We start from the raw sequence: 27341 nt of genomic DNA on the forward strand, positions 1-27341 counted from the left end.
TCTGTCTAGTCAAAGCTATGATTTTTTCAGTAGTCTTGTATGGATGTGAGAGTTGGACTATAAAGAAAGCTGAGTACTGAATAATTGATGCTTTTGAATTATGGTGTTGGAGAAGATGCTTAAGAGTCTTTTAGACTGCAAGGAGATCAAAGTCGTCAATCCTAAAGGAAATTAGTCCTAAATATTCATTGGAAGGAGTGATGTTGAAGCTGAAACTTTGGCCACCTGATGCGAAGAGCTGACTCATTTGAAGAGACCCTGATGCTTGGGAAGATTGAGGGTGGGAGGAGAAGGGGACAACAGAGGATGAGATGGTTGAATGGCAGCACCGACTTGATGGGCAGGGGTTTGGGTGGACTCAGGGAGTTGGTGATGGACAGGGAGGCCTGGTGTGCTGTGGTTCATGGGGTCGCAAAGAGTTGGACACTACTGAGCGACTGAACTGAACTGAACTTGCTTTTTCTATGATCCAATGGATGTTGGCAATTTGATCTCTGGTTCCTCTGCTTTTTCTAAGTCCAGCTTGAATATCTGGAAGTTCACTGGTCACGTACTATTGAAGTCTGGCTTGGAGAATTTTGAGCATTACTTCACTAGTGTGTGAGATGAGTGCAATTGTGTGGTAGTTTGAGCATTCTTTGTCATTGCCTTTGGGATTGGAATGAAAACTGACCTTTTCCAGTCCTGTGGCCACTGCTGAGTTTTCCAAATTTGCTGGCATATTGAGTGCAGCACTTTCACAGCATCATCTTTCAGGATTTGGAATAATTTCATCACCTCCACTAGCTTTGTTCCTAGCTTCCTAAGGCCCACTTGACTTCACACTCCAGGATGTCTGGCTCTAGTTGAGTGATCACACCATCATGGTTATCTGGGTCATGAAGATCTTTTTTGTATAGTTCTTCTGTGTATTCTTGCCAACTTTTCTTAATGTCTTCTGCTTTCGTTAGGTCCATACCATTTCTGTCCTTTATTGTGCACATCTTCACATGAAATGTTTCTTTGGTATCTCTAATTTTCTTGAAGAGATCTCTAGTCTTTCCCGTTCTATTGTTTTCCTCTATTTCTTTGCACTGACCACTGAGGAAGGCTTTCTTATCTCTCCTTGCTATTCTTTGGAATTCTGCATTTGTAATGGGTACATCTTTCCTTTTATCCTTTGCCTTTTGTGTCTTTTCTTTTCTCAGCTATTTGTAAGGCCTCCTTGGACAACCATTTTTCCTTTTTCATTTCTTTTTCTTGGGGATGGTCTTGATCCCTGACTCCTGTACAATGTCACGAACCTCCATCCATAGTTCTTCAGGCACTCTATCAAATCTAATCCCTTGAATCTAGTTGTCACTTCCACTGTATAATTGTATGGGACTTGATTTAGGTCATACCTGAATGGTCTAATGGTTTTCCCTACTGTGTTCAATTTAAATCTGAATTTGGCGGTAAGGAATTCATGATGTGAGCCACAGTCAGCTCCGGTCTTGTTTCTGCTGACTATTTGGAGCTCCACCTTTGACTGCAAAGAATATAATCAATCTGATTTCTGTACTGACCATCTGATGATGTCCATGTGTAGAGTCTTGTGTTTTTTGAAGAGGGTGTTTGGTATAACCAGTGCGTTGTCTTGGCAAAACTCTGTTAGCCTTTGACCTGCTTCATTTTGTACTCCAAGGCCAAAGTGCTTGTAGCATAATGAAGTCATTAAAGTAAAGATGTTGAATAGGAGAAAAAAAAAAGTCTAAAGTCTTCAGTAAGAAATTTACATTCTCTGACCTTCAATTCCCAATCTAGAAAATGGAGATAATATCTTCCTTACAAGGTTGTTGTAAGGATTTAACAAGGCTAAGACATTGTATGCAATATAGGTAACTATTATTATTATTAGCCTTTTTCTCTAGAGGGCTCCAGTTAAGATATCCTTGGTACAACAGCATGGATCAGTTCATCCTATTAATGCCTTAGCTGCTGCTTGCAAGGTCACTTTCTGGTAGATTAGATGCAATGACATGTTAGGGAAGTATCTATCTGAACGATGGGTCAAGGAGAGGATGTCTTTTATATTGGCGTGATGATGGCAGGAACAGGTAACAAATACTTGGTCAACTCAACAGCATTTTGTAGGAATTAATATGAAAATGATAACTTATTCACATCAATACAAAGTAAAAACTATACACCATTCTTTCCAATTCCAGAGAAAGGGGAGTAGAAAAATAAAAAAATTAGCATTGAAAAGAGAAATATTTTGAATGAGACTCTTGAGTTTTGTCTTTTATTATGGGAATCACCAGTTTTTAAGCATGGTGGTCTGGAAAAGCAACATGACACATCATGACCACTTGTAATACTATCATCACCCTTTTAAGTTGCAAGGATTATTTTAAGCTAATTTTTCCCTCCATTTTCAAGTTTCTCCAGAGAAACAGAACCAGTAAGCTGTGTGCATATAGAGAAATTTATTCTAAGGAATTGGCTCATGTTTAAGCTAATTAAGTACTATAGTCAAATGACAAATATTTAAAGATTTTTTTCAGTTCAGTTCAGTCACTCAGTCGTGTCCGACTCTTTGCGACCCCATGAACTGCAGTATACCAGGCCTCCCTGTCCATCACCAACTCCCCGAGTCCACCCAAACTCATGTCCATCAAGTCGGTGATGCCATCCAACCATCTCATCCTCTGTTGCCCCCTTCTCCTCCTGCCCCCAATCCCTCCCAGCATCAGGGTCTTTTCCAATGAGTCAACTCTTCACATGAGGTGGCCAAAGTATTGGAGTTTCAGCTTCATCATCAGTCCTTCTAATGAACACCCAGGACTGATCTCCTTTAGGATGGACTGGTTGGATCTCCTTGCAGTCCATGGGACTCTCAAGAGTCTTCTCCAACACCACAGTTCAAAAGCATTAATTCTTTGGCGCTCAGCTTTCTTCACAGTCCGACTCTCACATCCATACATGACCACTGGAAAAACCATGGCCTTGACTAGACGGATGTTTGTTGGCAAAATAATGTCTCTGCTTTTTAATATGCTATCTAGGTTGGTCATAACTTTCCTTCCAAGGAGTAAGTGTCTTTTAATTTTATGGCTGCAGTCACCATCTGCAGTGATTTTGGAGCCCAGAAAAATAAAGTCAGCCACTGTTTCCACTGTTTCCCCTGTTTCCCCATCTATTTGCCATGAAATGATGGGACCAGATGCCAGGATCTTCGTTTTCTGAATGTTGAGCTTTAAGCCAACTTTTTCACTCTCCTCTTTCACTTTCATCAAGAGGCTCTTTAGTTCTTCTTCACTTTCTGCCATAAGAATTTGTATTTTGAGGCCAAAAGTAAATCATGGTAGGATTTCTAATTCAAGATGTAGTACATATATCTAAGATGAAATTAGCAATTTAAAAGTGTTATTTGCAAATAATATGTGTTTTTGTAAACATTTAAAGACCAAGAAGTAAATGAGTTGCCAGTAAAACTCATTTAGTTGTTAACAGCATTGGTTTAGTTACAAAAGAATGTTATCAGGATGTTGGCAGGGTTACAGTAATTTTAAAGAGATGAAAGATGCATCCTGTGGTCTCATCTAAGACTTGGAATCCTCTCCCAACTCCCATGCTTACTGGCAGAATTACCTTGCAGCTGAGGCCCTCAGTTTCATGCTTGCTGTCAGTTTGGGGATGTTCTAAACTCCTAGAGACCTCTATAAGAAACACGTGACAGAGTTCTACGAGGACAGTGGAAACAGTTTTACTTATTTCAGGTCCTCTATGACTTCTTTGTATCTTTGGCCTTGAAGACTTTTAGGCTTAAAGGCTTCAAGTTAAATAAATTAAGGATTTTAATTCATTACACCTGCATGATCTCTTCTGCTGTATAATGTAACCTAATCACAGGAGTGATATCCCATATCACTAGGTTTTCACAGGTTTTGCCTGCAATCAAGGAGGGGGGGGTGTGTGAGGATTATACAAGGTTCTTCATCAGGCTAGAATTCTGGGGCCATCTTAAACTCTGTCTACAGAGTGGCTCACACATCTGGCTCTGGTGGCCATGCTAAGATGCTACCTGTAGGAGATCAGGGGTGGGGAAGGTCCAAGTGTCCTTGAAACAGTGATGGTTCTCTGGTGGGAGTGTAGTCTTGTTGGAATGTTCCAGAACTTAGAACTGGAATTGGCCTGTTGTCCCATTGAGCTAACTTAACACCTGCTCAGCCAGTTTTTAAGGAAGCTGCCAAAAACAGTGGAAATCAACCCCGGAGGCCAGCCAAGCTCATCCCTTGTTCAATTATGAGATAAAACACAATAATCTCAGCCAATGAACTGGAAATATCCTCCATCTAACTTTATGTTGGCATTCAGAGAAGCTTATTGTTTCTAGTCATCTTCGTCTGTCCTCCGCCCCTACTGGCCTGCCCCTTAGTTAGACATAGTGGTTTATTAAAATACCTTTGTGGACTCACCTATTAAAATGTATTTATCTGCCAAAAAATTTATCACTGTGAAGGACTTGAGCCTTCATCTTTAAGTGTGATATTTTGAGATACAAATAACAACTCTCAAAATAATTTGGTAATAAAATGGAGTATTTGTTCTGAAATGTCAGAGTATCATCTAACATGACTAGAACAGGAACTGAAATGAGGCTTACCCAATTTTCCCTCCAGGAATCAAAGTCTGAAACATGGCAATTTCAGGTTGAAAATAATCAGTTAATGGAAATAGCACATACTCAGGAGGTCATCATTGCTCTGACTTCACGCATGTGTGAGGTAGCCGGGCACAGCGTGAATGCTCCGAACATTCTAACTACATCATCAAAGATGTCTAAATGAAGAGATGCCTGTGTCCTCTGAATCCTTTCCACTTTTCTTATGAATCACGGCCGCTAAATTTATGCATCATTTGGTCTTAAATTCTATTTTTCTTGATTAAATGAAGCAAAGGACTCTAAAATTCAAGAGATATAAAGAAAAATAGGGCCTTTTGGAACTTTAAAAATTATCCCTTAATAGAAAAACTGTGCATCCCAAGGACACTTAACTTCCTTTTTAGGTTAATAATTCTGTGCCAGTTTTTTTAGAGGGACACTAACAATGTGATTGGACATGTAAAAGGCTGCCCTCTCTTTCTCTTTCTTTTGGTTAATTCTTAAAATAAGATTTTTGAGTGAGATAGCCAGCTAAATTTTATTCAGTTCCAACTCTTGAAATGTTTGAATTTATAGTTTTATCTATTTACTTACTTTTGGCTCTGCTGAGCCTTTGCTGCACGTGAGCTTTCTCTAGTTGCGTCGAGCCGGGCCACTCTAGTTGCGGCGTGCAGGCCTCCCATTGTGGTGGCCTCCCGTTGCCAAGCACGGGCTCTAGGCACGCAGGCTCAGGAGCTGGGCCGTGCGGGCTCCATAGCTGCAGTTCTTGGGCTCACGAGCACAGGCTCAGTGATTGTGGTGCACAGGCTTAGCTGCCCCATGGCATGTAAAATCTTTCTGGACTGGTGATCAAACCCCTCCTGCACTGGCAGATTCTTCATCACTGGACCACCAGGGAAGTCCAAAAGTTTTGAATTTATACTAGTAATTATTTAAGGTAGTGATCACAGTTACACAATACTTACTATATACCAGCTACCAATATTCCTGATATCAGATCAGATCAGATCAGTCGCTCAGTCGTGTCTGACTCTTTGCGACCCCATGAATCACAGCACGCCAGGCCTCCCTGTCCATCACCAACTCCCAGAGTTCACTCAGATTCACGTCCATCGAGTTGGTGATGCCATCCAGCCATCTCATCCTCTGTCGTCCCCTTCTCCTCCTGCCCCCAATCCCTCCCAGCGTCAGAGTCTTTTCCAGTGAGTCAACTCTTCGCATGAGGTGGCCAAAGTACTGGAGTTTCAGCTTTAGCATCATTCCTTCCAAAGAACACCCAGGGCTGATCTCCTTCAGAATGGACTGGTATATGCTGACTTTTAATTCTCAGAAAGCTTACCTTAGTACTATTTAAAGTACTAAGGTAAGTACTTTCCATTTAAAGGTGGAAAGAGGCAGTTTAAATAAAGTGCCTAAGATCCTTCAGTAACTGGCAGAGGCAGGACTTGAGCCCCTGGAGGATGGCTGTGCGGTTAGCCTTGTCGTCACTTGTGCTATGTTCTGGGTTCTGAAAGAGGTGACAGGTAACTCGCGGCACTGACCATCCGCTTTCGTCCCAACAAGTGGAGACCTAGATCACCTGAAAGGTGTCCTAGTAGAAGCCCAGTCAGGTTAAGGAGGGGCCCTCCGGTGGGATGGGAGGAACGGTGGTTGAGGGGTGGGTTTCACGAAGAATGGGGAACTATGGCTGAAACCTGGAGAAGAAGCAGGCGCTCACAAGGAAAAGAAGCTCTTTAAGCTTTGTGTATCGAGGAGATGGTTACGATAATATTCCAAGTGACTTTGGGAACGACACAGTCCTGTTATTGTTGTTCAGTTGCTCAGTCATGTCTGACTCTTTTGCGACCCTATGAACTACAGCAAGCCAGGCTTCCCTGTCCTTCACAATCTCCTGGAGCTTGCTCAAACTCATGTCCATCAAGTCGGCGATGCCATCCAACCATCTCATCCTCTGTCGTCCCCTTCTCCTCCTGCCTTCAGTCTTTCCCAGCATCAGGATCTTTTCCAGTGAGTTGGGTTTTCACATCCAGTGGCCAAAGTATTGGAGCTTCAGCTTCAGCATCGGTCCTTCCAATGAATAGTCAGGACTGATCTCCTTTAGGATGGACTGGTTGGATCTCCTTGCAGTCCAAGGGACTCTCAAGAGTCTTCTCCAACACCACAGTTTGAAAGCATCAATTCTTCAGCACTCAGCCTTATTTATAGTCCAACTCCTACATCCATATGTGGCTACTGGAAAAAAGCATAGCTTTGACTATACAGACCTTTGTAGGCAAAGGTCCAGTCTTATCGCTCTCAAATTATAATCACACACGGGGATTCCATTATTATTAACTCCAATGGCTTACTCAAAATAGAAAGTCTCATCATCAAAGCAGTATATGTGTGTCACTACACCAGACTCAGAACTACCTTTTAACAATCTCTGGGCAATGTTTTGAATCTGAAAAAAAAAAAAATCACATTTTTGATTCTACACCTACAGTTTGGCAATTCTGGTAGCTATAGGACTGTGGCCTCTAAGGGATGTCCACCTCCTAATCCCTGGAGTCTTTGAATTTGTTACCTTACAAAGTGACTGGCAAAGGGACTTCATAGATGTGACTAGATTAAGGCTCTTGAGATGGTGATATTATCTTGGATTGTCCAGTTGGGTCCAGTATAATCACAAGAATAAGTGTAAGAAGGAGGCAGGGCAGTCAGGAAGAAGATATGATGATGCAAGCAGCGATCAGAAGGCTGTGCACAGTGCAGTCGGCCTCTGCAAGCTGGAAAGGGGAAGGAAACATTCTCCTCTAGAGTTTGAGAAGGAATATCACCCTGCTGACAGCTTGACTTCAGCTCGGTGAAACTAATTTTGGCCTTCTGACCTCCTGAACTGTAAGCTAATACATTTGTGTTGCTTTAAGACACTAAGTTTGTGGTAATTTGTTACAGCAGCAACAGGAATCTAATACAGTGGCCATTCCTCTGCCTCTATTCCTGGGCTGTGAAAAACAAATTGTTTGTATTAATATGAGTATCACTCCAGAGTCTTTGTATGAACCTATTAGAAAGAAAGAAAAAGATGGAAGAGAAGTTCTTTACACTAAACATCTAAACCTATTTTCTGTTAAAGACTCACCTTCATTGCCATTTGACTTTAGTTGTTCTATCATAGGTTTAAAGGCAAGTTAATCTATATTGTTTGCAATAAATGGATGAGGATTCACATAAACTCGTATGTATGAGTTCACTTTGCGTACACTGCAGAATCTGTGTATGAGCAAATGTAGGTAAAACTTCCTTGGATTTATTTATATGTGATACTTTCTAGGCCTCTCATCACTTTTCTTGCTTGACTGTATGTTGTATGTTGAGATTGTCAACAGCATAAACCTCATGTTAGTGAACATCATTTTTACTTTGTTGTCATTTTTTCCAACTGTGCATTTTTAATCTTACATGAGCATTTTCTTTTGACTGGGCTTCCTCTTCATTAATTCAAAGCATACTTTATCATATCCATGTTACACACCTATTAATGTTCTAAAACTCTCCCCACCTCCACTCCAAAAAAATCCAAAATTTATGAGAGAACCCTTTATAGCTCTGTTTTAATCCTAGTGTATTCTGCAATCTATTATTTGAATGATTTTGAATTTTATACCTGCTTAAAACTTTTCTCTTTAAGTCCTTTTTTAGTCAAAAGTCAGTTCTGAAATTTAGACTTGGTCATAAAAGGAATGAATTTGAGATAAGGTTACAAGTCTTAAATCTATTTATTGTAATAGAGAAGAAACTTTTACATTCTAATGCAAGTTAATCACTAAAGGGATGTTGCCTATAAACTTAAATTATATATAAGGGCCCTTCTCTGGTTCCCCTGCCCCCTAGGTAATGTGCATTAAGCTAAAATATCCTTGTCTAGCTCACAGGAAACATCTTGACCAGGCCCACCAGTGAATGACAGCAGGGAGGAAGAAATTAACACATCCCCTTGGAGGCTGGCCAGAACCAGAAAAAGTTTGATTTTACTTGTGCCCTTCTTGGAAGAAGCCTGAATTCCATCAGGCAAGGTGGTTCTCTGGGGGCATGAGTCCACCATCTTTTTGGTCTGCCAGCTTTTCAAATAAAGTTGCTATTCCCCGCCCCAACAACTTGTCTCTTTATATACTGGCCTGTTGTGCAGGAGGCGCTTAGATTCAGGAACATCATCATGGTGTCACGTGTGGTCATTTATCTGTCAGTAAAGGCTTGTGTTGTATACAGATTCCTAGAACTCTGATACTGTCTCTACTTTTTAATTATTTCTTCCACCCTTTCACCTTTGGATGGTTTTGTTTGGTGAATTTGTAGGTCTCCTTGTTCTAGTATCTGGACTTCATAGTTGCTATTAAACCTCTAAAATCAATCAGCCTCTGGCTGTGCTGTCATTAAAAGTTAACTGCCTTCCCATTAATCCGTTAACTGGGAAAGCTATTCAAGGCTGTAACTTGGGGTATGTAAGCCAATGTTTGCCTCCAAGTGAAAGTTTATCCTATTAACATCAAAGAGTATTTATATATATATATTATATATGTATATATGCCTAGACATATATGTGCATATATACATATGTATACGTATGTGTATATATATGAGTATGTATATATAAATCACCCATGGCTTATGTAGAAGAAAATGCATAGAAACTTATAGGCTGCTACCAGAAATGAATTCTTGAAAACTAGAAAATCATTTTTGTCTTTGACTCAGCTCTAGAAAAAATACTGATAAATATTTACTTGTTTTGAGTTGCAGCAGTATGTTATTTTTTAGATTTAAGCCACTGATTGACAAGGTTAGAAGCTCATGCTTGTCTTATATCTAACAGTGGGATCCTCAGTGAATGTTAATCTTCATGTCAAAGACAGATCACTATACAAGCTAAAGAATTTAGCAGTGATCTATACTCAGTGGTAGCTAATTGAGTTGAAATGTTATTTTAGGTAACGATGAGAGAGAAAAATCAGGATAGGCCCATATTTTGTCACCTACTCTTATGAAAACTTATATTTTATTCATGCCTAGTTGTATCATCACCACTCCTTAAACTTTCTTTTTTCTTTTTTCTCACCAGAATGTCACTATGTGGTAGCTGCCTCCACACACTGTCAGTTGACATACTTACACAGGGAGAAAGGGACGGGGTGTGATACCACAGCCATTTCTTCAATCTTTAAATAGCTTCATGAAACAGTACAAAAAGCATAAAGAGGTTTGCAAAAGGAACAAAGCTCTCCATTGGTTAGAAATTAATTTGCAAGTCTATTTTAGTGGTTTCCAAATTAGCATGGTCCTGGCTAAACTACACCCCAGACAAAGCAAGTCATAGCGACCTGGAATAGGGCAAGTCATGGGCAAGTTATAAACCTCCCTCCATGATTGTATTGGATTGGCCAAAAAGGTTGTTCAGATTGTTTCAGAAAACGGTTTTTGGTCAACACAATACTCTGTAGCTAGGATGAATTACTATAGGTGCATGTTCCATAAAAGTGATATATATATATATATATATATATATATAAAATCAAGAGATTCATGCTACTTTTCAACATAAACTGGGACTTCTGTAAATTCTTAGGATGGGCTTCTGTGGCTTTTCTTTGATGTGCTGAGTGAATGCTTAGGGTGGTTACAACTGTGAGGATGAACCTGCATAGCTGGGAGGACCTCATTGACATGGAATTCAATGAAGGCCACCGAAATGAGAAAAAGCACAGACTTTCTTTCCAATTAATTAATTTTAATTGGAGGATAATTACAAAATTATGATGGCTTTTGCCATACATCTACATGAATCAGTCACAGGTATATATGTGTCCCCCCTATCCTGAAACCCCCTCCTTCCTTCCCCGTCTTATCCCTCTGGGTTGTCCCCATGCACCGTCCTTGGGTGCCCTGCTTCATGCATCAAACTTGCACTGGTCATCATTACCATCATTACATATGGTGATATACATGTTTCAATGCTATACTCTCAAATCATCCCACCCTCACCTTCTTCCTCTTGAGTCCAAGAGTCTGTTCTTTACATCTGTGTTTCCTTTGCCACCCTGCATGTAGGATCATCAGAACTGTCTTTCTAAATTCCATATATATGCGTTAATATACTGTACCTGTCTTTCTTTTTCTGATTTACTTCACTCTGTATAATAGGCTCTAAGTTCATCCACCTCATTAGAACTGACTCAAATGCATTCCGTTTTATACCTGAGTAATATGTACTACAACTTCCTTGTCCATTCATCTGCCAATGGACATCTAGGTTGCTTCCATGTTCTAGCTATTGTAAACAGTGCTGCAGTGAACATTGGGGTACACATGTCTCTTTCAATTTTGAATTCGGTGTGTATGCCCAGCAGTGGGATTGCTGGGTCGTATGGCAGTTCTATTTCCAGTTTTTTAAGGAATCTCCACACTGTTCTCCATAGTGGCTATATGAGTTTGCATTCCCACCAACAGTGTAAGAGGGTTCCCTTTTCTCTATACCCTCTCCAGCATTTATTGTTTGTAGACTGTTTGACGATGGCCATTCTGACCAGGGTGAGATGATAACTCATTGTGGGTGTGATTTTCATTTTTCTAATAATGAGTAATGTTGAGCGTCTTTTCATTAGTTTGTTAGCCATCTGTGTCTTCTTTGAAGAGATGTCTGTTTAGGTCTTTTGCCCACATTTTGATTGGATTGTTTGTTTTTCTGGTACTGAGCTGCATGAGCTGCTTATATATTTTGGAGATTAATTCTTTTTTTTTTTTCTAATTTTATTTTATTTTTAAACTTTACATAATTGTATTAGTTTTGCCAAATATCAAAATGAATCCGCCACAGGTATACATGTGTTCCCCATCCCAAACCCTCCTCCCTCCTCCCTCCCCATACCATCCCTCTGGGCCGTCCCAGTGCACCAGCCCCAAGCATCCAGCATCGTGCATCGAACCTGGACTGGCAACTCGTTTCCTACATGATATTTTACATGTTTCATTGCCATTCTCCCAAATCTTCCCACCCTCTCCCTCTCCCACAGAGTCCATAAGACTGTTCTATACATCAGTGTCTCTTTTGCTGTCTCGTACACAGGGTTATTGTTACCATCTTTCTAAATTCCATATGTATGCGTTAGTATACTGTATTTATGTTTTTCCTCTGGCTTACTTCACTCTGTATAATAGGCTCCAGTTTCATCCACCTCATTAGAACTGATTCAAATGTATTCTTCTTAATGGCTGAGTAATACTCCATTGTGTATATGTACCACAGCTTTCTTATCCATTCATCTGCTGATGGACATCTAGGTTGCTTCCATGTCCTGGCTATTATAAACAGTGCTGCGATGAACATTGGGGTACACGTGTCTCTTTCCCTTCTGGTTTCCTCAGTGTGTATGCCCAGCAGTGGGGTTGCTGGATCATAAGGCAGTTCTATTTCCAGTTTTTTAAGGAATCTCCACACTGTTCTCCATAGTGGCTGTACTAGTTTGCATTCCCACCAACAGTGTAAGAGGGTTCCCTTATCTCCACACCCTCTCCAGCATTTATTATTTGTAGACTTTTGGAGATTAATTCTTTGTCAGTTGTTTTGTTTGCTATTATTTTCTCCCATTCTGAGGGCTTTTCACCTTGTTTATAGTTCCCTTCGTTGAGAGCACAGACTCTTCATTCAGAGCTTGCTGTAGCAAGGGAGTCAGCTACCATCACTTGTGTCCTGCAGAGACTCAAATGCTGGCAGCGGGTGAGGGAAAGCTTTATTGTGGGAAAAAAAAAAAAACCACAAAAGAACGCATCAGGTATGCTTTGATTGCAAGCTGTTTGCAGGGGGACACTGTAGACATGGTAATCAGGAGTGAGCCATCCTATGTGATTGATTAGGTGTACATATTTCGGTTCCTCTGTATTTGGCAGAGATTTATCCAGGTGTCTCAGTGGTAAAGAATCTGCCTACCAATGCAGGAAACACAAGAGATGCAAGTTTCATCCCTGGGTTGCGAAGATCCCCTGGAGGAGGAAATGGCAACCTGAGCCAGTATTCTTGCCTGGTTAATCCCCTGGACAGAGGAGCCTGGCAAGCTACAGTCCATGGGGTCGCAAAGAGTTAGACACAACTGAGCAATTGAGCACACACTCACACAAGTTGGAAGCAGGCACACAAGTTGGGAAGCTGTAAGGTATTTACCAAGTGTTGGCTATTTGGAGCCGGTTGCTACAGCAGTTATTGTTTGGTTTCCTGAACAGGCTACTGAGGATAGTAGGTTGGCTCCTGGGCTGGTTGCTACACATTATGAGGTTCTATTTTTGTACATAGTATGGTCATTGTCCATTTGTATATTCAGTCTCTCACTGGGCAGGAGTGGTCATCAGGGTCTGGATCCTGTGTCATGCTAGGGCAGGAAGATGGGACTCCTTCTGAAACTGTGAAACTGGACCTGAATAATCTGTAGAACTAACTCAGGTTGGACTTACGGTTAAAGAACAATATTGTATTCTCACTTTGGGGATGAAAGCTTCCCTTGTACACAATATTTTTGAATGATGTCAGCAAAATTCCACACTTTTCCTAAATTAGTCCATTATTTCCAACTTCAACTGAATGACAATTTCAATAATACAGATTGGAATAAAGCGCTTTAAGTAAATAGATTTCTTGAAAGGAAAGGCATTCCTAACCCTCAATCTGTCAATGGAATGTTTGGATTCTAATAGGTCTAAACAGTCAACTGTTTTCGGAAACGACTGAGATGCAATGTCTCTAAAGCTCCCAGGGGAGGCCTCACTTCTGGCGTATGGAAAGTTTCTGAAGGTATTAAGCATCTTTCCTGCCTGTCCTTTTCTGCCCTGTCCTACCCTTCTGTAGTGAGTATTCCCATGGGAAACGTGATTCATCAGGAGGCATGCAACTGATTTCAGCAGGTCTTCCAAATAACAGAGAAAGTTGTTTTACTCAGTGGCAACTAAGCTGAATGTTACTGAAAATCAGCCTTATTTTTGCAAGTATACTTTAGATTACCAGTTTCAACAATGTGTGCCTCAGAACAGCAGCTCTGTGACTTTGGGTAAATCGTCTAACTACTGTGTCCCTTCCTCCTCAATCGTACAATGGAATTAATAGTATCAAATGGTATAAGGTATTTGTCAGTATTTAATACACATACAGCACCAAGAACATAAGCAGCCAATAACATACACCTATTATCTTAGTACAGATTGTATTGCACAGAGATTAAGAAAATTGATTTACTTTTATTAAAACCTGAACAGCTTTTACTTATAGAAATTATGAAATAAAGCCCTTTGTAAAATTAAATTAAATTACTATCAATTAAGCTATATTAAAATGCTTTCAATATAGCTTGCATCTGTATTTGTAAGAGGCTATTGAGTATATTCATATACACAATTTTCCAGAGATCTAATTTATCATTGTCTTTTTAATGACAATGGTAAGTTCTCTCACAGTAAGGAGTAAACAGTATCTTTTCTGAGATATTGGCTTGAAAGCTGTAGGTTTGTGTGTCATTGTGCGTGTGTGTACATGCATGCACATGAAAATATTTCAACAGAAAGTAGGTAATTTTTTCCCTTAGAATGTGTGTGTGTGTGTATGTGTGCTCAGTCACTCTGTCATGTCCAACTCTTTGAGACCCCAGGGACTGTAGCCTGCCAGGCTCCTCTGTCCATGGGGATTCTCCAGGCAAGAATACTGGAGTGGGTTGCCATGCCCCCTCCAGGGTGAATGTATATTCTAAAACAATTATGTATGTATAGTAATAAATATGTATAGATATGTATATTCTAATATAATTCTCTAAAAAAGTGAATCAAAACAAATATATGAAAAAATTAACAAAAATTCTGTAATTACAAAAAGACAAAATAATAATAGTTATACATTATACATCATTATTATATATTAATAATGTATAACTTAATAATTATAATTTAATGTATTAAGTTATATGTTATTATACATTATTATTATTTCTCACTATATATCAAGTTTAATGTGGAAATTCTAATATGACTATGAGAAGTTGTATAAAGAGTAATATCATTTTGAAAAAGCATAGAGTACTAACAGTGATGTTCATTTCTTCCTCTGATAGAAAAAAACACAAATTAACCAAACATACCTTGCTACCCTTTTGATTTGTAGAAGCCTCCCCCTTGATGACAGTGTTTTTAAATTTCACTGGTGACTGAAGTCTTCCACGCTCTCCTGTGCCCCTTCCCTGGTGGCTCAGTGGTAAAGAATCCTACCAATGCAACAGATGCAGGTTCGATCCTGGGTCAGGAAGATCCTCTGGAGAAGGAAATGGCAACCCGCTCCAGTATTCTAGCCTGGGAAATCCCATGGACAGAGGAGCCTGGTGGGCTATAGTCCATGGTGTCATCAAGAGTTGGACATGACTGAGCATGTCCACATGTAAGTAATGCCATACAATATTTGTCCCAGGGAGACTTCAAGGGTTTTCCTGGTGGCTCAGATGGTAAAGAATCTGCTGCAGTGCAGGAGACCTGGGTTCAATTCCTGGGTCGGGAAGATCCCCTGGAGAAGAGAATGGCAACCCACTACAGTATTTTTGCCTGGGAAATCCCATGGACAGAGGAGCCTGGTGGGCTACAGTTCATGGGGTCACAGAAGAGTTGGATATGACTGAGTGACTGAGCACATGAAATTATACTACATATTGTGTGTACAAGTGAAGAACATATGTCACATGTATATATAATATAAATATTATAATATATGGTAGTAAATACATGTATATTAATACATATGTAATATGTGAATATAAAAATATTTACACATAAATACATAAGTCTGTATTTCTGTGGATAAATGCCTACAGCTCTCCTCAGCTTGGAAACAGTATCCTCTCTCTTCTTCTGGCCCCTGCTAGGCTCCAGCACTTCCTCCCTCTTGTCTCATGTGGAGGCTGTGCCCTATACCAACCATTGCTTCCTTGGGCTCTAGAGGTAGTGAGATAGGGTGCTTTCAAGAAGGAGGGGGAGCCTTTGGAGGGCCATCCCCGGGGCCTACCTAAGAAGGCCATATAATAAGTCTGTGCCATCAGTTAAACTTATGATTGATGGCCAACTTAGCATTTATACAGGGTCAGCTTGTATACACTGCCGGGGTCCAGCCACAGTGGATCCAGGGAAATTCGAAGGAGAGACAGCTTCAGCGATCAGGATACGATAGCTTTAATTAAATATTAATTAGACATATGAAGAGTAATAGGATGAGGATGGCTCAGTAGGAAAATTCAGTGGAGAAAAGAGGCTGAATAACTTGGTTTACGTGGAAAGCTAGTAAAATTCCAAGGCAAGGAATTTATGTCACCTCCATAGGCCGCAGGTGTCCTCCTGTTCTCCTGAAGGAGAGGAGACACTAAGGCCTCCCCAGTCAGATCTTAGAAGCCCAGGCATAGTTAGTAGGCTTGACGAGCCTCCACGTTCCAAATAATTCAGCCAGAAGGTGAGAGAATGACATGGGGAGACCAGTCTTTTGAGGAACTGATCCCCTTTTTTATTTTTCCAGGATCTGTTTTTATACACTGAGATGTTATACAAAAGTCACGTGGGGTCAGCAGTCCTGACTTTTATTAAAGTCAGGTGCTTCATACAGATGTATACAGAGGTCTTAGGGGTGTTACATCATCTTCTGGCCAGGGGGCCTGCTGACAATTTATGACCCTTTCCTTGTGACAGCGGTCAGTCAACCAGAACACTTATTTCTCCAGGGGTGATTATTCTTAAAATAGATGCCACCTTCTGAAGGTACCAAATAAAGTTACATTCCTATAGGGTGAGGGTGTAGTGGGTTTTAATTAAGGAAAGAATTTGCTTAGCCTAGGTCCAATGTGATTAATATCAAAGGTTAATACTTATTTCTTCTATATATTCATTAATGTGTATAAGGGTAGGGGATGTGGAGACTTAGCAGTAAATATTGGCTCAACAAATGAAAAACCCTTCACCAATACAATTTCTAATCAGCCCACTATACTATACTAATAGTTTTCTAACTTCTCTAAAGAACCTGTTTTTAGAAGGTTTAAAGCATCTCATGCCTCTCACAGTTGGGAGGCTGTGAGCAATCACATGTGGCCGGACAAGCCTGTCAGGCAGGCTAGAGAACCTTCAGAGGAGTTTGTAGGTTGAAACACTCCTATCACGCCCAGGAATTATTATTAACTGGAGCTGTAAGTTAACTCCTTCTCTGAAAGAGGTGGTGGGGGACAGCCCCCCGTAAAGTCAGAGGTGTAGGTGAGAGCACAAAGTAGTAAAGTAGGCAGGCTCTGCTTTTGGGGGTGGGTGCTTGAGAATTTCCAGGGGGACTCCTGAGGCTCGATCCGGCCTTTGTGTATGTCAAGCCTCCTTCCTCATGACCTTTGCCACGGGCGGAGGTCCTCATGCTGGCTCCTGGCAGTACACTATATATACATATATATACACATACATTTTGTAATACACATATGTATATTGTAATATATGTATGTCATGCCTGTACATATATGCATTATGGTTGTAAATATAATTATATATTATATGCATAATTGTATATATATAATAAATGCATGACACTTTAGTATAACATACTGTGCTATGTATTATGCATAAGTACAAATATTGTACATATACATATTAGATGTATATAATACATTGTTACTAATATATATATATACTATATGTCTGTATAGTACAGACATATAGTATATATGGGCATATATTACATATGTACTTGGTGAAGGGACCAGATATTAGGATGATCTGATGTAGTATTTAAATATCATGGTCTCATCACAAGGAGATGAGCAAATTAACCAAATTCTGTGTCTCAATTTTACCTCATCTGTAAAATAATATTAGTATCTCAAAGAAGAATGGTAAAAACTGGTAGATCCGCTGGAGAAGGGAAAGGCTACCCACTCCAGGATTCTTGGGCTTCCCTTGTGGCTCAGCTGGACAAGAATCCTCCTGCAATGCAGGAGACCTGGGTTCGATCCCAGGGTTGGGAAGATCTCCTGGAGAAGGGAAAGTCTACCCACTCCAGTATTCTGGCCTGGAGAATTCCATGGGCTGTATAGTCCATGGGGTCCCAAAGAGTCTGACAGAACTGAGCAACTTACACTTCACTTCACTCGTGTGAAACGGTTCTAAGTTCTTAGCAGAGTGCTCACTGAATGCGTGTGTTCATTATTATTAGTTCTATGTAAGGATAACTTTAGAATATTTTACTGCTAAACGAACATACCACAGATTGTGGGGAAATGTATATACTCATGCAACCACAACTCAGGCTGACAGCTGGAACTGTAGCTGACACTGAAGCCCTCGTCTATCTCGTCTATTCCCGGCTGCCCCCCAACCACCCGCCTCCCCCGCAACTCCACCCTGCCCGCCCCGCTGATCCCTTTCCCATATCACGTGTCCTTTTCCCCACAGATGGGGTAAACACCACTTCTCTTAGATTAATCGCATTCTTTTTAAGCTAAAAATAGAACAGTATTGATTCTCAATTTATAGTGGCAAAAACAAATGTGCAATAAGTGTATGCCCTCTAGAGTGATTGCACTAGAGAGTCATTTTACATCTGAAGCATTGAGTTGAATCTGCATAATTGACTGTGAATTGCAGTGAAACAGCCTAGCTTTGGGGGGGTCACATTTATACCTGAATACTGATAGTGATTCACAAGTATTATAGTTTCGGTTGACACAACACCCACACATGCACACACCCCATATATATATGTGCTCATTTGTGCACACAAACACATACGTCATAGTTTCCACAGCATACGGAAGCGTTCTGGTTGTTGCTTGAGTGTAACACTTCATGAATTGTTACGTCTTTTTATGTCTACATTTCTTAACACTTGAATTACAACTGGATCGACAGTGTCAGTACTTAAGCCGATTGATAGATGTGCAGGAAGTCTGGACCAGTTATCAGTCTGTTTTAAGAGTTAAAGAATTTAAGATGTGAAAGAAGAAAAAGTGGACTTTAAATGAAAATGAGACAATCCTAAAAAATGAATGCTATCTTTAGCAAATTCTTTTGAAAAGCATTCAAATGTGAAGTTGGTAAATTTGTACTAACCGCTTATACTTTAAACCTTTAACTTGAAGGAAAAGTGTATATTTCAAATAGCAGCACTGCAGAAAAATATTGTAGTTTGAATATTTAAGCAATAAAACTACTAGTGACGGTTAAAAAAAAACCATGTTCAAAATGCATAGACTTCACAAAATTTCAGGTGAATCTATGTAATCCTAGATGTATTTAAATTAAAATGTTCATTGTTAAATTAAGAATTGTGACAATAATCATGCATGATTTTTAATTACCAACATACGTTAAATCCTAAATATAAGAGAAATATTATCTGGTAAGAGCAAAAATGGCTACCGCTTAGTAATTATATAATATGAAAATCTAAAGACTGCATGAAATGAAGAGTTAGCTGAATAAAATGTCAACATGGGACTATTCTTACACTTTTCCTTACTGTTTGTACCTTCCGTTTTATTGGCTATGTGACATACATAATAGAATAGATAATAAGACATGTATATGTGTATTTCATATATACCCTTATATACCTATTGATATATACATGTATGTATGGGAATGTACACACACACACACACACACACCCTGCCTTCCTTCAGAAGTGACCACTGTCTTGAATTCTGAGCTTTTCATTTCTCTGTTTTTTAATAGTATTTTCCTCATCACTTATGTCCCTAAATAATGTTTTATTTAGCTTTGCTTGTTTTTAAGATTCTCAAAGCTATCAACATATATTATATGGTCTTCTATAGCCATTTTTCCATTAAAATTTGTATTTCTAAGATCGCACCTTTTTGTTTTTTCTTTTGGTGTCCGTTGGTGTAGTTCCTTTTACTGCTGTATGTTATTCCATTGTGAAAAGTACTGTGATTTATTTTTCTCTTATTTGATCAGTAAATGTTCAGATTGTCAATTTTTGCTGCTATGAGCCTTGTTGCTAGAAACTGCACACGTATCCCTGTGAACAAATACAAGAGCTGCTCTAGGTTAATGCTGCCCGCTTTCCTGATGGCACAGTTAATACTCGGATTTGTGTAACACCCTTATCCGGCGGCTCTGCCGAGGCGGACGTACCTATCAGTGGGGCGACGGGCCTCGGGAAGCAGAGGTTCAAAAAATGCAAGCTGATGATAAATTGTTTTTTTAAAAAGTAGATTCTCATGTTTACACTGCCACTGGCGGGATGTTGGGGCTTCTCTTGGCCCACATTGTCTAGACCATCTGGCGTTGTCAGATGTATTAAATCTTGCTGGCCTCCTGTCTGTGAAGTGAAAGTGAAGTCTCAGTCGTGTCCGACTCTTTGCAACCACATGGACTGTAGCCCACCAGGCTCCTCCGTCCATGGGATTTTCCAGGCAAGAATACTGGAGTGAGTTGCCATTTCCTTCTCCAGGGGATCTTCCCAACCCAGGGATCAAACCTGGGTCTCCCGTGCTGCAGGCAGACGCTTTAGGGTCTGAGCCACCAGGGAAGCTCTGTAAAATAGTATCTAATAGTAGTGTTAATTTACGCTTTGAGTTTGAGTATCATTTTAAAGTGGTTCTGTGCTGTGAACTCTCTGCTCTGGTTTTGTGTCATTTTTTCCTAGTGTGTTTTCTAACTGATTTGAAAGGAGTTTTTGTTTCTCCTTATTTTTTGTTTTGTTTCCCTTCATTTGCAAAACTACTTGTAAACTGTTCCAGGAATACTTTGTTCATGTTGTTACTTCTCTTCACTTCACCTGTCTTTTGACAGCTCTAAGTTCTTAATTTTAATGTAGTTAAATAATATACATTTATTTGTGTAAATTAGGTATACTGATGAGATATTTTTGTTTCTTAAGTAAACTGTTTCTACCTCAAAATACTATTTTGTAATTTCTATGTAGTTTTCTTTCTCCATTTCCATATTGTCCTGTCTTTAAATTCTTTTTCTCTTGTTGAGTGTTTACTATCTATAAACAGTAGGCATATTGTTAGGTTTATTTGTTTCATTTTCTTTATTTGTTTTATCTATTGAATCCAAGTAAGCTGTCAGCAGGCTACTAACCTGAATGTGGAATTTTTCCTTTTGGCAGATAATTGTGATGACCCTCTGGTGTCTACCTTGTCTCAAGCATCATTCAGCAGTTCTTCCGAGCTCTCTAGCAGTCATGGTCCTGGGTTTGCAAGGCTAAACCGAAGAGATGGTAAGTCTGCTTTTTCTGCTCTGATTGGTTCATGATGAATCTCATTCATTGTTAAGTGATACATTGTGAAAGGAAGTAAATTATAAAAGGAAGTAAATTTGTAAATAAGCAAATGGCAGAAACTGATGGGTTGTACATGACATTTGGGTTTGGTTCTGGAATGGCAAAGGGATGCACCTATTTAAATATCTTGCATCATCGTTTTAGCACCCAAAGAATTGAATTCCCTCAATCTGGTGATTTTTAAAAATGTATCTTATAAAATAAATTTTTCTTTAAAATTTTTATTTTTATTTTTAATTGAAATATAGTTGATATACTGTACAATTTTAGTTTCAGGTGTACAGTATATTGGTTTGACATTGAAATACACTTTGAAGTGATCACCATGTTAAGTCTAGTAACCAAAGATATTACAGTATTATTACCATATTCCCTATGCTGTATATTATATCCTATGACTTATTTATTTTATATATGGAATTTCTCTCACCTATATTATTCATTCCCTCAACCTTCCATTCCTTCTGTGGCAACCACCTCTTACTTTTCTGTCTCTATGGGTCTGATTTCATTTTGTTTGTTTTATAGATTCCAGATATAAGTGCAGTCATATAGTTTAGTCTTTGTCTGACTTATTTCACTTAATACCCTCTAGATTCATCTAAGTTATCACAAATGGTAAGATTTCACTTTTTAATGAAAAATAGATATTCCATTGTATATGTATATACTGCATCTTCTTCAGTGATTCATCTACAGAGGACACTTTGCTTGTTTCCATTACTTGGCTATTGTAAATAATGCCGCAGTGAACATAGGAGGGCATATATCTTTTTCATGCTTTTATTTTCTTGGGGTAAATACCCAGAAGTGAAGTTGCTGGACTTTATGGTGGCTCTGTTTTTAATTTTTGGAGGAACCTCAGTGCTGCACCAGTTAACAATTCCACCAGCAGTGCACTGGGCTCCCTTTCCTCTGCATCTTCCCTAACATTTGTTACTGATAGTCGTGATGTCGCCTTTTGGATTATAGCCATTCTGACAGGTGTGAGGTATACTTCATTGTGGTTTTTATTTGCATTTCCCTGGTGGTGAGTGATGTTGAGGCATGTTGTGGCTGGGCCCCCACTGTGAGTGAGCTGGCTGGGGGCCTGACCCCCAGCTGGCTGGCTGTGTGACCTGGGGTGCATGCCTGTTGTGGACCCACTGCTGGGTGTTGTTATCATGCGTATGTGCTCAGTTGTGTCTGACTCTTTATGACCCCAGCACTGTATCCCGCCAGGCTCCTCTGTCCATGGGATTTCCCAGGCAAGAATACTGGAGTGGGTTGCCATTTCCTCCTCCAGGGGATCTTCCTGACCCAGGGATTGAACCCTCATCTCTTGCATCTCCTGTATTGGCAGGTGGATTCTTCACCACTGTGCCACCTGAGAAGCCTGGATGGTGGTGCTTCCTGGCACTAGTAGGCTCAGGAGAGGATTCCAAAATGGCACTTGCCACTGCTGGTGTCAGCCCAGGAGAAGGAGATTCCACAAATAGCCATCAGTGTCTCATTACCGAGGGGAGTCTCAACTGCCTCTTGTCTCTGTGGAAGGCTCTGCAAGGGCATTAACCGAGTCTGACCCAGGTGCCTTTCAGATGACTGCCTCTCCACTGGGACTTTGCATATGTGAGACTTTGCACACATCCTTTAAGAGTGCAGTCTGTGTTGTCCATAGCCCTCTGGCTCTTCCAAACATGCCCTGTTCCTTTTCAAAGCTCGACTTCTGGGGCCTCATCTTTTCTGTGCAGGATTCCTGGGCTGAGAGCCCTATATGTGGCTTGGACAGCATGCCCCTTATTGAGGACCTCTGTGACTATGATTTCCCTCGTGTTTGTGGGTCACTGATTCTGGGCTGGGGGTCCTGACTAGATTGCATCTCTGTCCTTCTTGCCTGTCTTCTTGTTGCTTTTTCTTTATGCTTTTAGTTATGTAAAATCTTTTCTGCTTGTCTTCAGGTCATTCTCATAGATAGTTAGCTTTCTAAGTAGTTAATTTTGATGCACACATGGAAGGAGGTGGGTTCAGAGTTTCCCTACTCCTCCATCTTGATCCTAAAATATACTTTTCTACAACAATATACAATCATTATGTATACAGTAGCCATGAAAATGTAACTGATCCTCTGTTTTAAGATAAGAAGGAAGTTTGCAAGAAGTGATTTTAAAAGTTGCTAATTATATATGAAAGCATTCCCCCTAAGATCAGGAACAAGACAAGGGTGTCCACTTTATTTAAGAGTGTCCTATTATTTAATAGGGTGTCCACTATTATTCAACATAGTTCTGGAAGTCCTAGCTACAGCAATCAGAGAAGAAAAAGAAATTAAAGGAATCCAGATTGGAAAAGAAGAAATAAAGCCCTCACTGCAGATGATATGATACTGTACATAGAAAACCCTAAAGATAGTATCAGAAAATTACTAGAGCTAATCAGTGAATTTAGCAAAATTGCAGGATACAAAATCAATGCACAGAAATCACTTGCATTTCTATATACTAACAATGAAGAATCAGAAAGAGAAACTAAGGCGTCAATCCCATTCACCATTGCAACAAAAAGAATTAAATATCTAGGAAAAAACTTACCTAAGGAGAAAAAAGAACTGTACACAGAAAATAATAAGACACTAATGAAAAAAATCAAAGATGACAGAAACAGATGGAGAGATATTCCATGTTCCTGGGTAGGAAGAATTAATATTGTGGAAATGACGAGACTACCAAGTGCAATCTACAGATTCAGTGTGATCCCTATCAAATTACCAATGACAATTTTCACAGAACTAGAACAAAAAAATTAACAATTCATATGGAAACACAAAAGACCCTGGATAGCCAAAGCAGTCTTGAGAAAGAAGACTGAAACTGGAGGAATCAACCTTCCTGACTTCAGATTATACTACAAAGCTACAGTCATCAAGACAGTATGGTACTGGCACAAAAACAGAAATATAGACCAATGGAACAAGATAGAAATCCCAGAAATAAACCCAGGCACCTTTGGGTACCTTATTTTTGACAAAAGAGGCAAGAATATACAATGGGGCAAAGACAGCCTCTTCAATAAATGGTGCTGGGAAAACTGGACAGCTACATGTAAAAGAATGAAATTAGAACACTTCCTAACAACATACACAAAGATACACTCAAAATGGATTTAAGACCTAAATGAAAGACCAGAAACTATAAACCCTTAGAGGAAAACATAGGCAGAACACTCGATGACATAAAGCAAGATCCTCTGTGACCCACCTCCTAGAGTAATGGAAATAAAACCAAAAGTAAACAAGTGGGACCTGATTAAACTTAAAAGCTTTTGCACAGCGAAGGAAACTATAACCAAGGTGAAAAGACAACCCTCAGAATGGGAGAAAATAATAGCAAATGAAACAACTGACAAAAGATTAATTTCCAAAATATACAAGCAGCTCATTCAACTCAATACCAGAAAAACAAACAACCCAATCAAAAAGTGGGAAAAAGACCTAAACAGACATTTCTCCAAAGAAGACATACAAATGGCTAACAAATACATTAAAAGATGCTCAACATCACTCATTATTACAGAAATGCAAATCAAAACTATCACCTCACACCAGTCTGATATCACCTCACACTGGTGAGATATGATGTCACACTGGTCAGAATGGCCATCAACAAAAAGTCTACAAACAATAAATGCTGGAGAGGGTGTGGAGAAAAGGGAATGCTCTTGTGCTCTTGGTGGGAATGTAAATTGATACAACCACTGTGGAAGATAATATAGAGATTCCTTAAAAAACTGGGAATAAAAGCACCGTATGACCCAGCAATCCCACTCCTAGGCATATACCCTGAGGAAACCAAAATTGAAAGAGACATATGTATCCCATTGTTCATCGCAGCACTATTCACAATAGCTACAACACGGAAGCAACCTAGATGTCCATCAACAGATGGATAGATAAAAAAGTTGTGGTACGTATACACAATGGAATATCACTCAGCCATAAACAGGAACGCCTTTGAGTCAGTTCTAATGAGGTGGATGAACCTAGAACCTATTATACAGAGTGAAGTAAGTCAGAAAGAGAAAGATAAATATTGCATTCTAATGCATATATATGGAATCTAGAAAAATGGTACTGAAGAATTTATTTACAGGGCAGCAGTGGAGAAACAGACATAGAGAATAGACTTATGGACATGGTGAGAGCGGGGAAGAGAGGGTGAGATGTTGGAAAGAGTAACACGGAAACTTACATTGCCATATGTAAAATAGAGAGCCAATGGGAATTTGCTGTATGGCTCAGGAAACTCAAACAGGGGCTCTGTATCAACCTAGAGGGGTGAGATGGGGAGGGAGATGGGAGGGAGGGTCAAAACGGAGGGGATATATGTGTACCCACGGCATCCGGTCCCATCACTTCATGGGAAATAGATGGGGAAACAGTGGAAACAGTGTCAGACTTTATTTTTCTGGGCTCCAAAATCACTGCAGATGGTGACTGCAGTCATGAAATTAAAAGACGCTTACTCCTTGGAAGGAAAGTTATAACCAACCTAGATAGCATATTCAAAAGCAGAGACATTACTTTGCCAACAAAGGTCTGTCTAGTCAAGGCTATGGTTTTTCCTGTGGTCATGTATGGATGTGAGTGTTGGACTGTGAAGAAGGCTGAGCGCCGAAGAATTGATGCTTTTGAACTGTGGTGTTGGAGAAGACTCTTGAGAGTCCCTTGGACTGCAAGGAGATCCAACCAGTCCATTCTGAAGGAGATCAGCCCTGGGATTTCTTTGGAAGGAATGATGCTAAAGCTGAAACTCCAATACTTTGGCTACCTCATGAGAAGAGTTGACTCATTGGAAAAGGCTCTGATGCTGGGAGGGATTGGGGGCAGGAGGAGAAGGGGACGATGGAGGATGAGATGGCTGGATGGCATCACTGACTCGATGGACATGAGTCTGAGTGAACTCCGGGAGTTGGTGATGGACAGGGAGGCCTGGCGTGGTGCAATTCATGGGGTCGCAAAGAGTCGGACACGACTGAGCGACTGATCTGATCTGATGACTGATTCATGTTGAGGTTTGACAGAAAACAACAAAATCTGTAAAGCAATTATCCTTCAATAAAAAAGTTGCTAGTTGTTTAAAAATAGTCACCCCTAAATTTATTTAATTCTCAATGTGAATGACATGGTTTTCTCTTCTGTTGAGGAATGGGAAGTTAATAAGATTTCATGCTCATTTGGGAATACTTAGTTCATATTGTTGACTGTCTCTTAGGTAGGTTGTGTTTGATTGCTTCAGTATGTTTCAAGAAAAGTGCATATAATTAAATGGCAACTTACTGTAGAAATAAGGGAATTTCAAAACTCTATGGACTTAAAGACAGAGTATCATTGTTATCCCTTCCTATATACTAAGACAAAACCCATCTGCTCATGCATTCTATGGAAAAAGAATTAGCAATACTAACCAAAAAATACTATTAAGAAGCATAAAAAGACATCAACATCATATATTAGTAAAACTGTGATTCAGTCATTTCTTATTCCCTTCTCACATGCTGTATCAGCCACATCTTTTTTTCAGCTTTTAGTTATTCTAGTGAGTATATAGTGAAAGTGAAAGTTGCTCAGTTGTGTCTGACTCTTTGCGACCCCATGGACTAAACAATCCCTGGAATTCTCCAGCCAGAATACTGGAGTCGGTAGCCTTTCTCTTCTCCAGGGGAATCTTCCTGACCCAGGGATTGAACTGGGGTCTCCTGCATTGCAGGCAGGTTCTTTACCAACTAAGCTATAGGAACCCTATGGGTATATAATGGCTTCTTATATTGTGGGTTTTACAAATTAATTAATTATTATTTATTTTTGGCCACACTGGGTCTTTGTTGCTGCACACAGGCTTTCTCTGGTTGTAGAAAGCGGCATCTCCTCTCTAGCTGCAACGTGTGGGCTGCTCGCTGTGGTGGCTTCTCTCGGTGCAGAGCACAGGCTGCAGAGCACGGGCTCAGTCGTTTCTGTGCACGGGCTTAGCTGCCGCACCGCATGTGGATCTTCCCGGACCAGGGATTGAACATTGTGTGTCCCCTGCATTGGCAGGCGGAGTTTTAACTGCTGGACCACCAGGGAAGCCCTCAGCCACTTCTAAGTTTACTGGTTGGTCTTATTCTTTGTGCTGTTGTTTAATGTTTGAGTACATTGAACACTGGACAGAACAAATGGATTGTGTGTTTGTGTGTTTTGCTATATGATAAGTGTTATAACTACCTAATGCTGCAGCGTGAGTTTGAGTTTATTCAAAAGATTTTATCTGATATTATTTGATACATTCTTCTATGTGTGTTTCTTTTTTATTGGGTGCAGTTGCCATAACTTTGTGTGTTTCTTAGTGTGAGACTGTCATTGGGGAGTAATAA

The 27341-nt window shown here is 39.9% G+C and overlaps 1 protein-coding gene across 1 annotated transcript in view; it reads left to right on the top strand.

The window, feature by feature from the left end:
- Positions 1-27341, top strand: part of CNTNAP4 (contactin associated protein family member 4) — a 285905-nt gene that overhangs the window by 23553 nt on the left and 235011 nt on the right. Inside the window, exon 2 of the mRNA XM_086349985.1 lies at positions 20784-20894. Within this exon, the coding sequence (XP_086206111.1) occupies positions 20784-20894 (111 nt within the window). The remainder of the gene's footprint in view (positions 1-20783; positions 20895-27341) is intronic.

Source organism: Bos grunniens, chromosome 18, assembly GCF_055505025.1.
Source record: "Bos grunniens cultivar Pamir isolate PY7600 chromosome 18, Bosgru_T2T1.0, whole genome shotgun sequence".
NCBI lineage: Eukaryota > Metazoa > Chordata > Mammalia > Artiodactyla > Bovidae > Bos > Bos grunniens.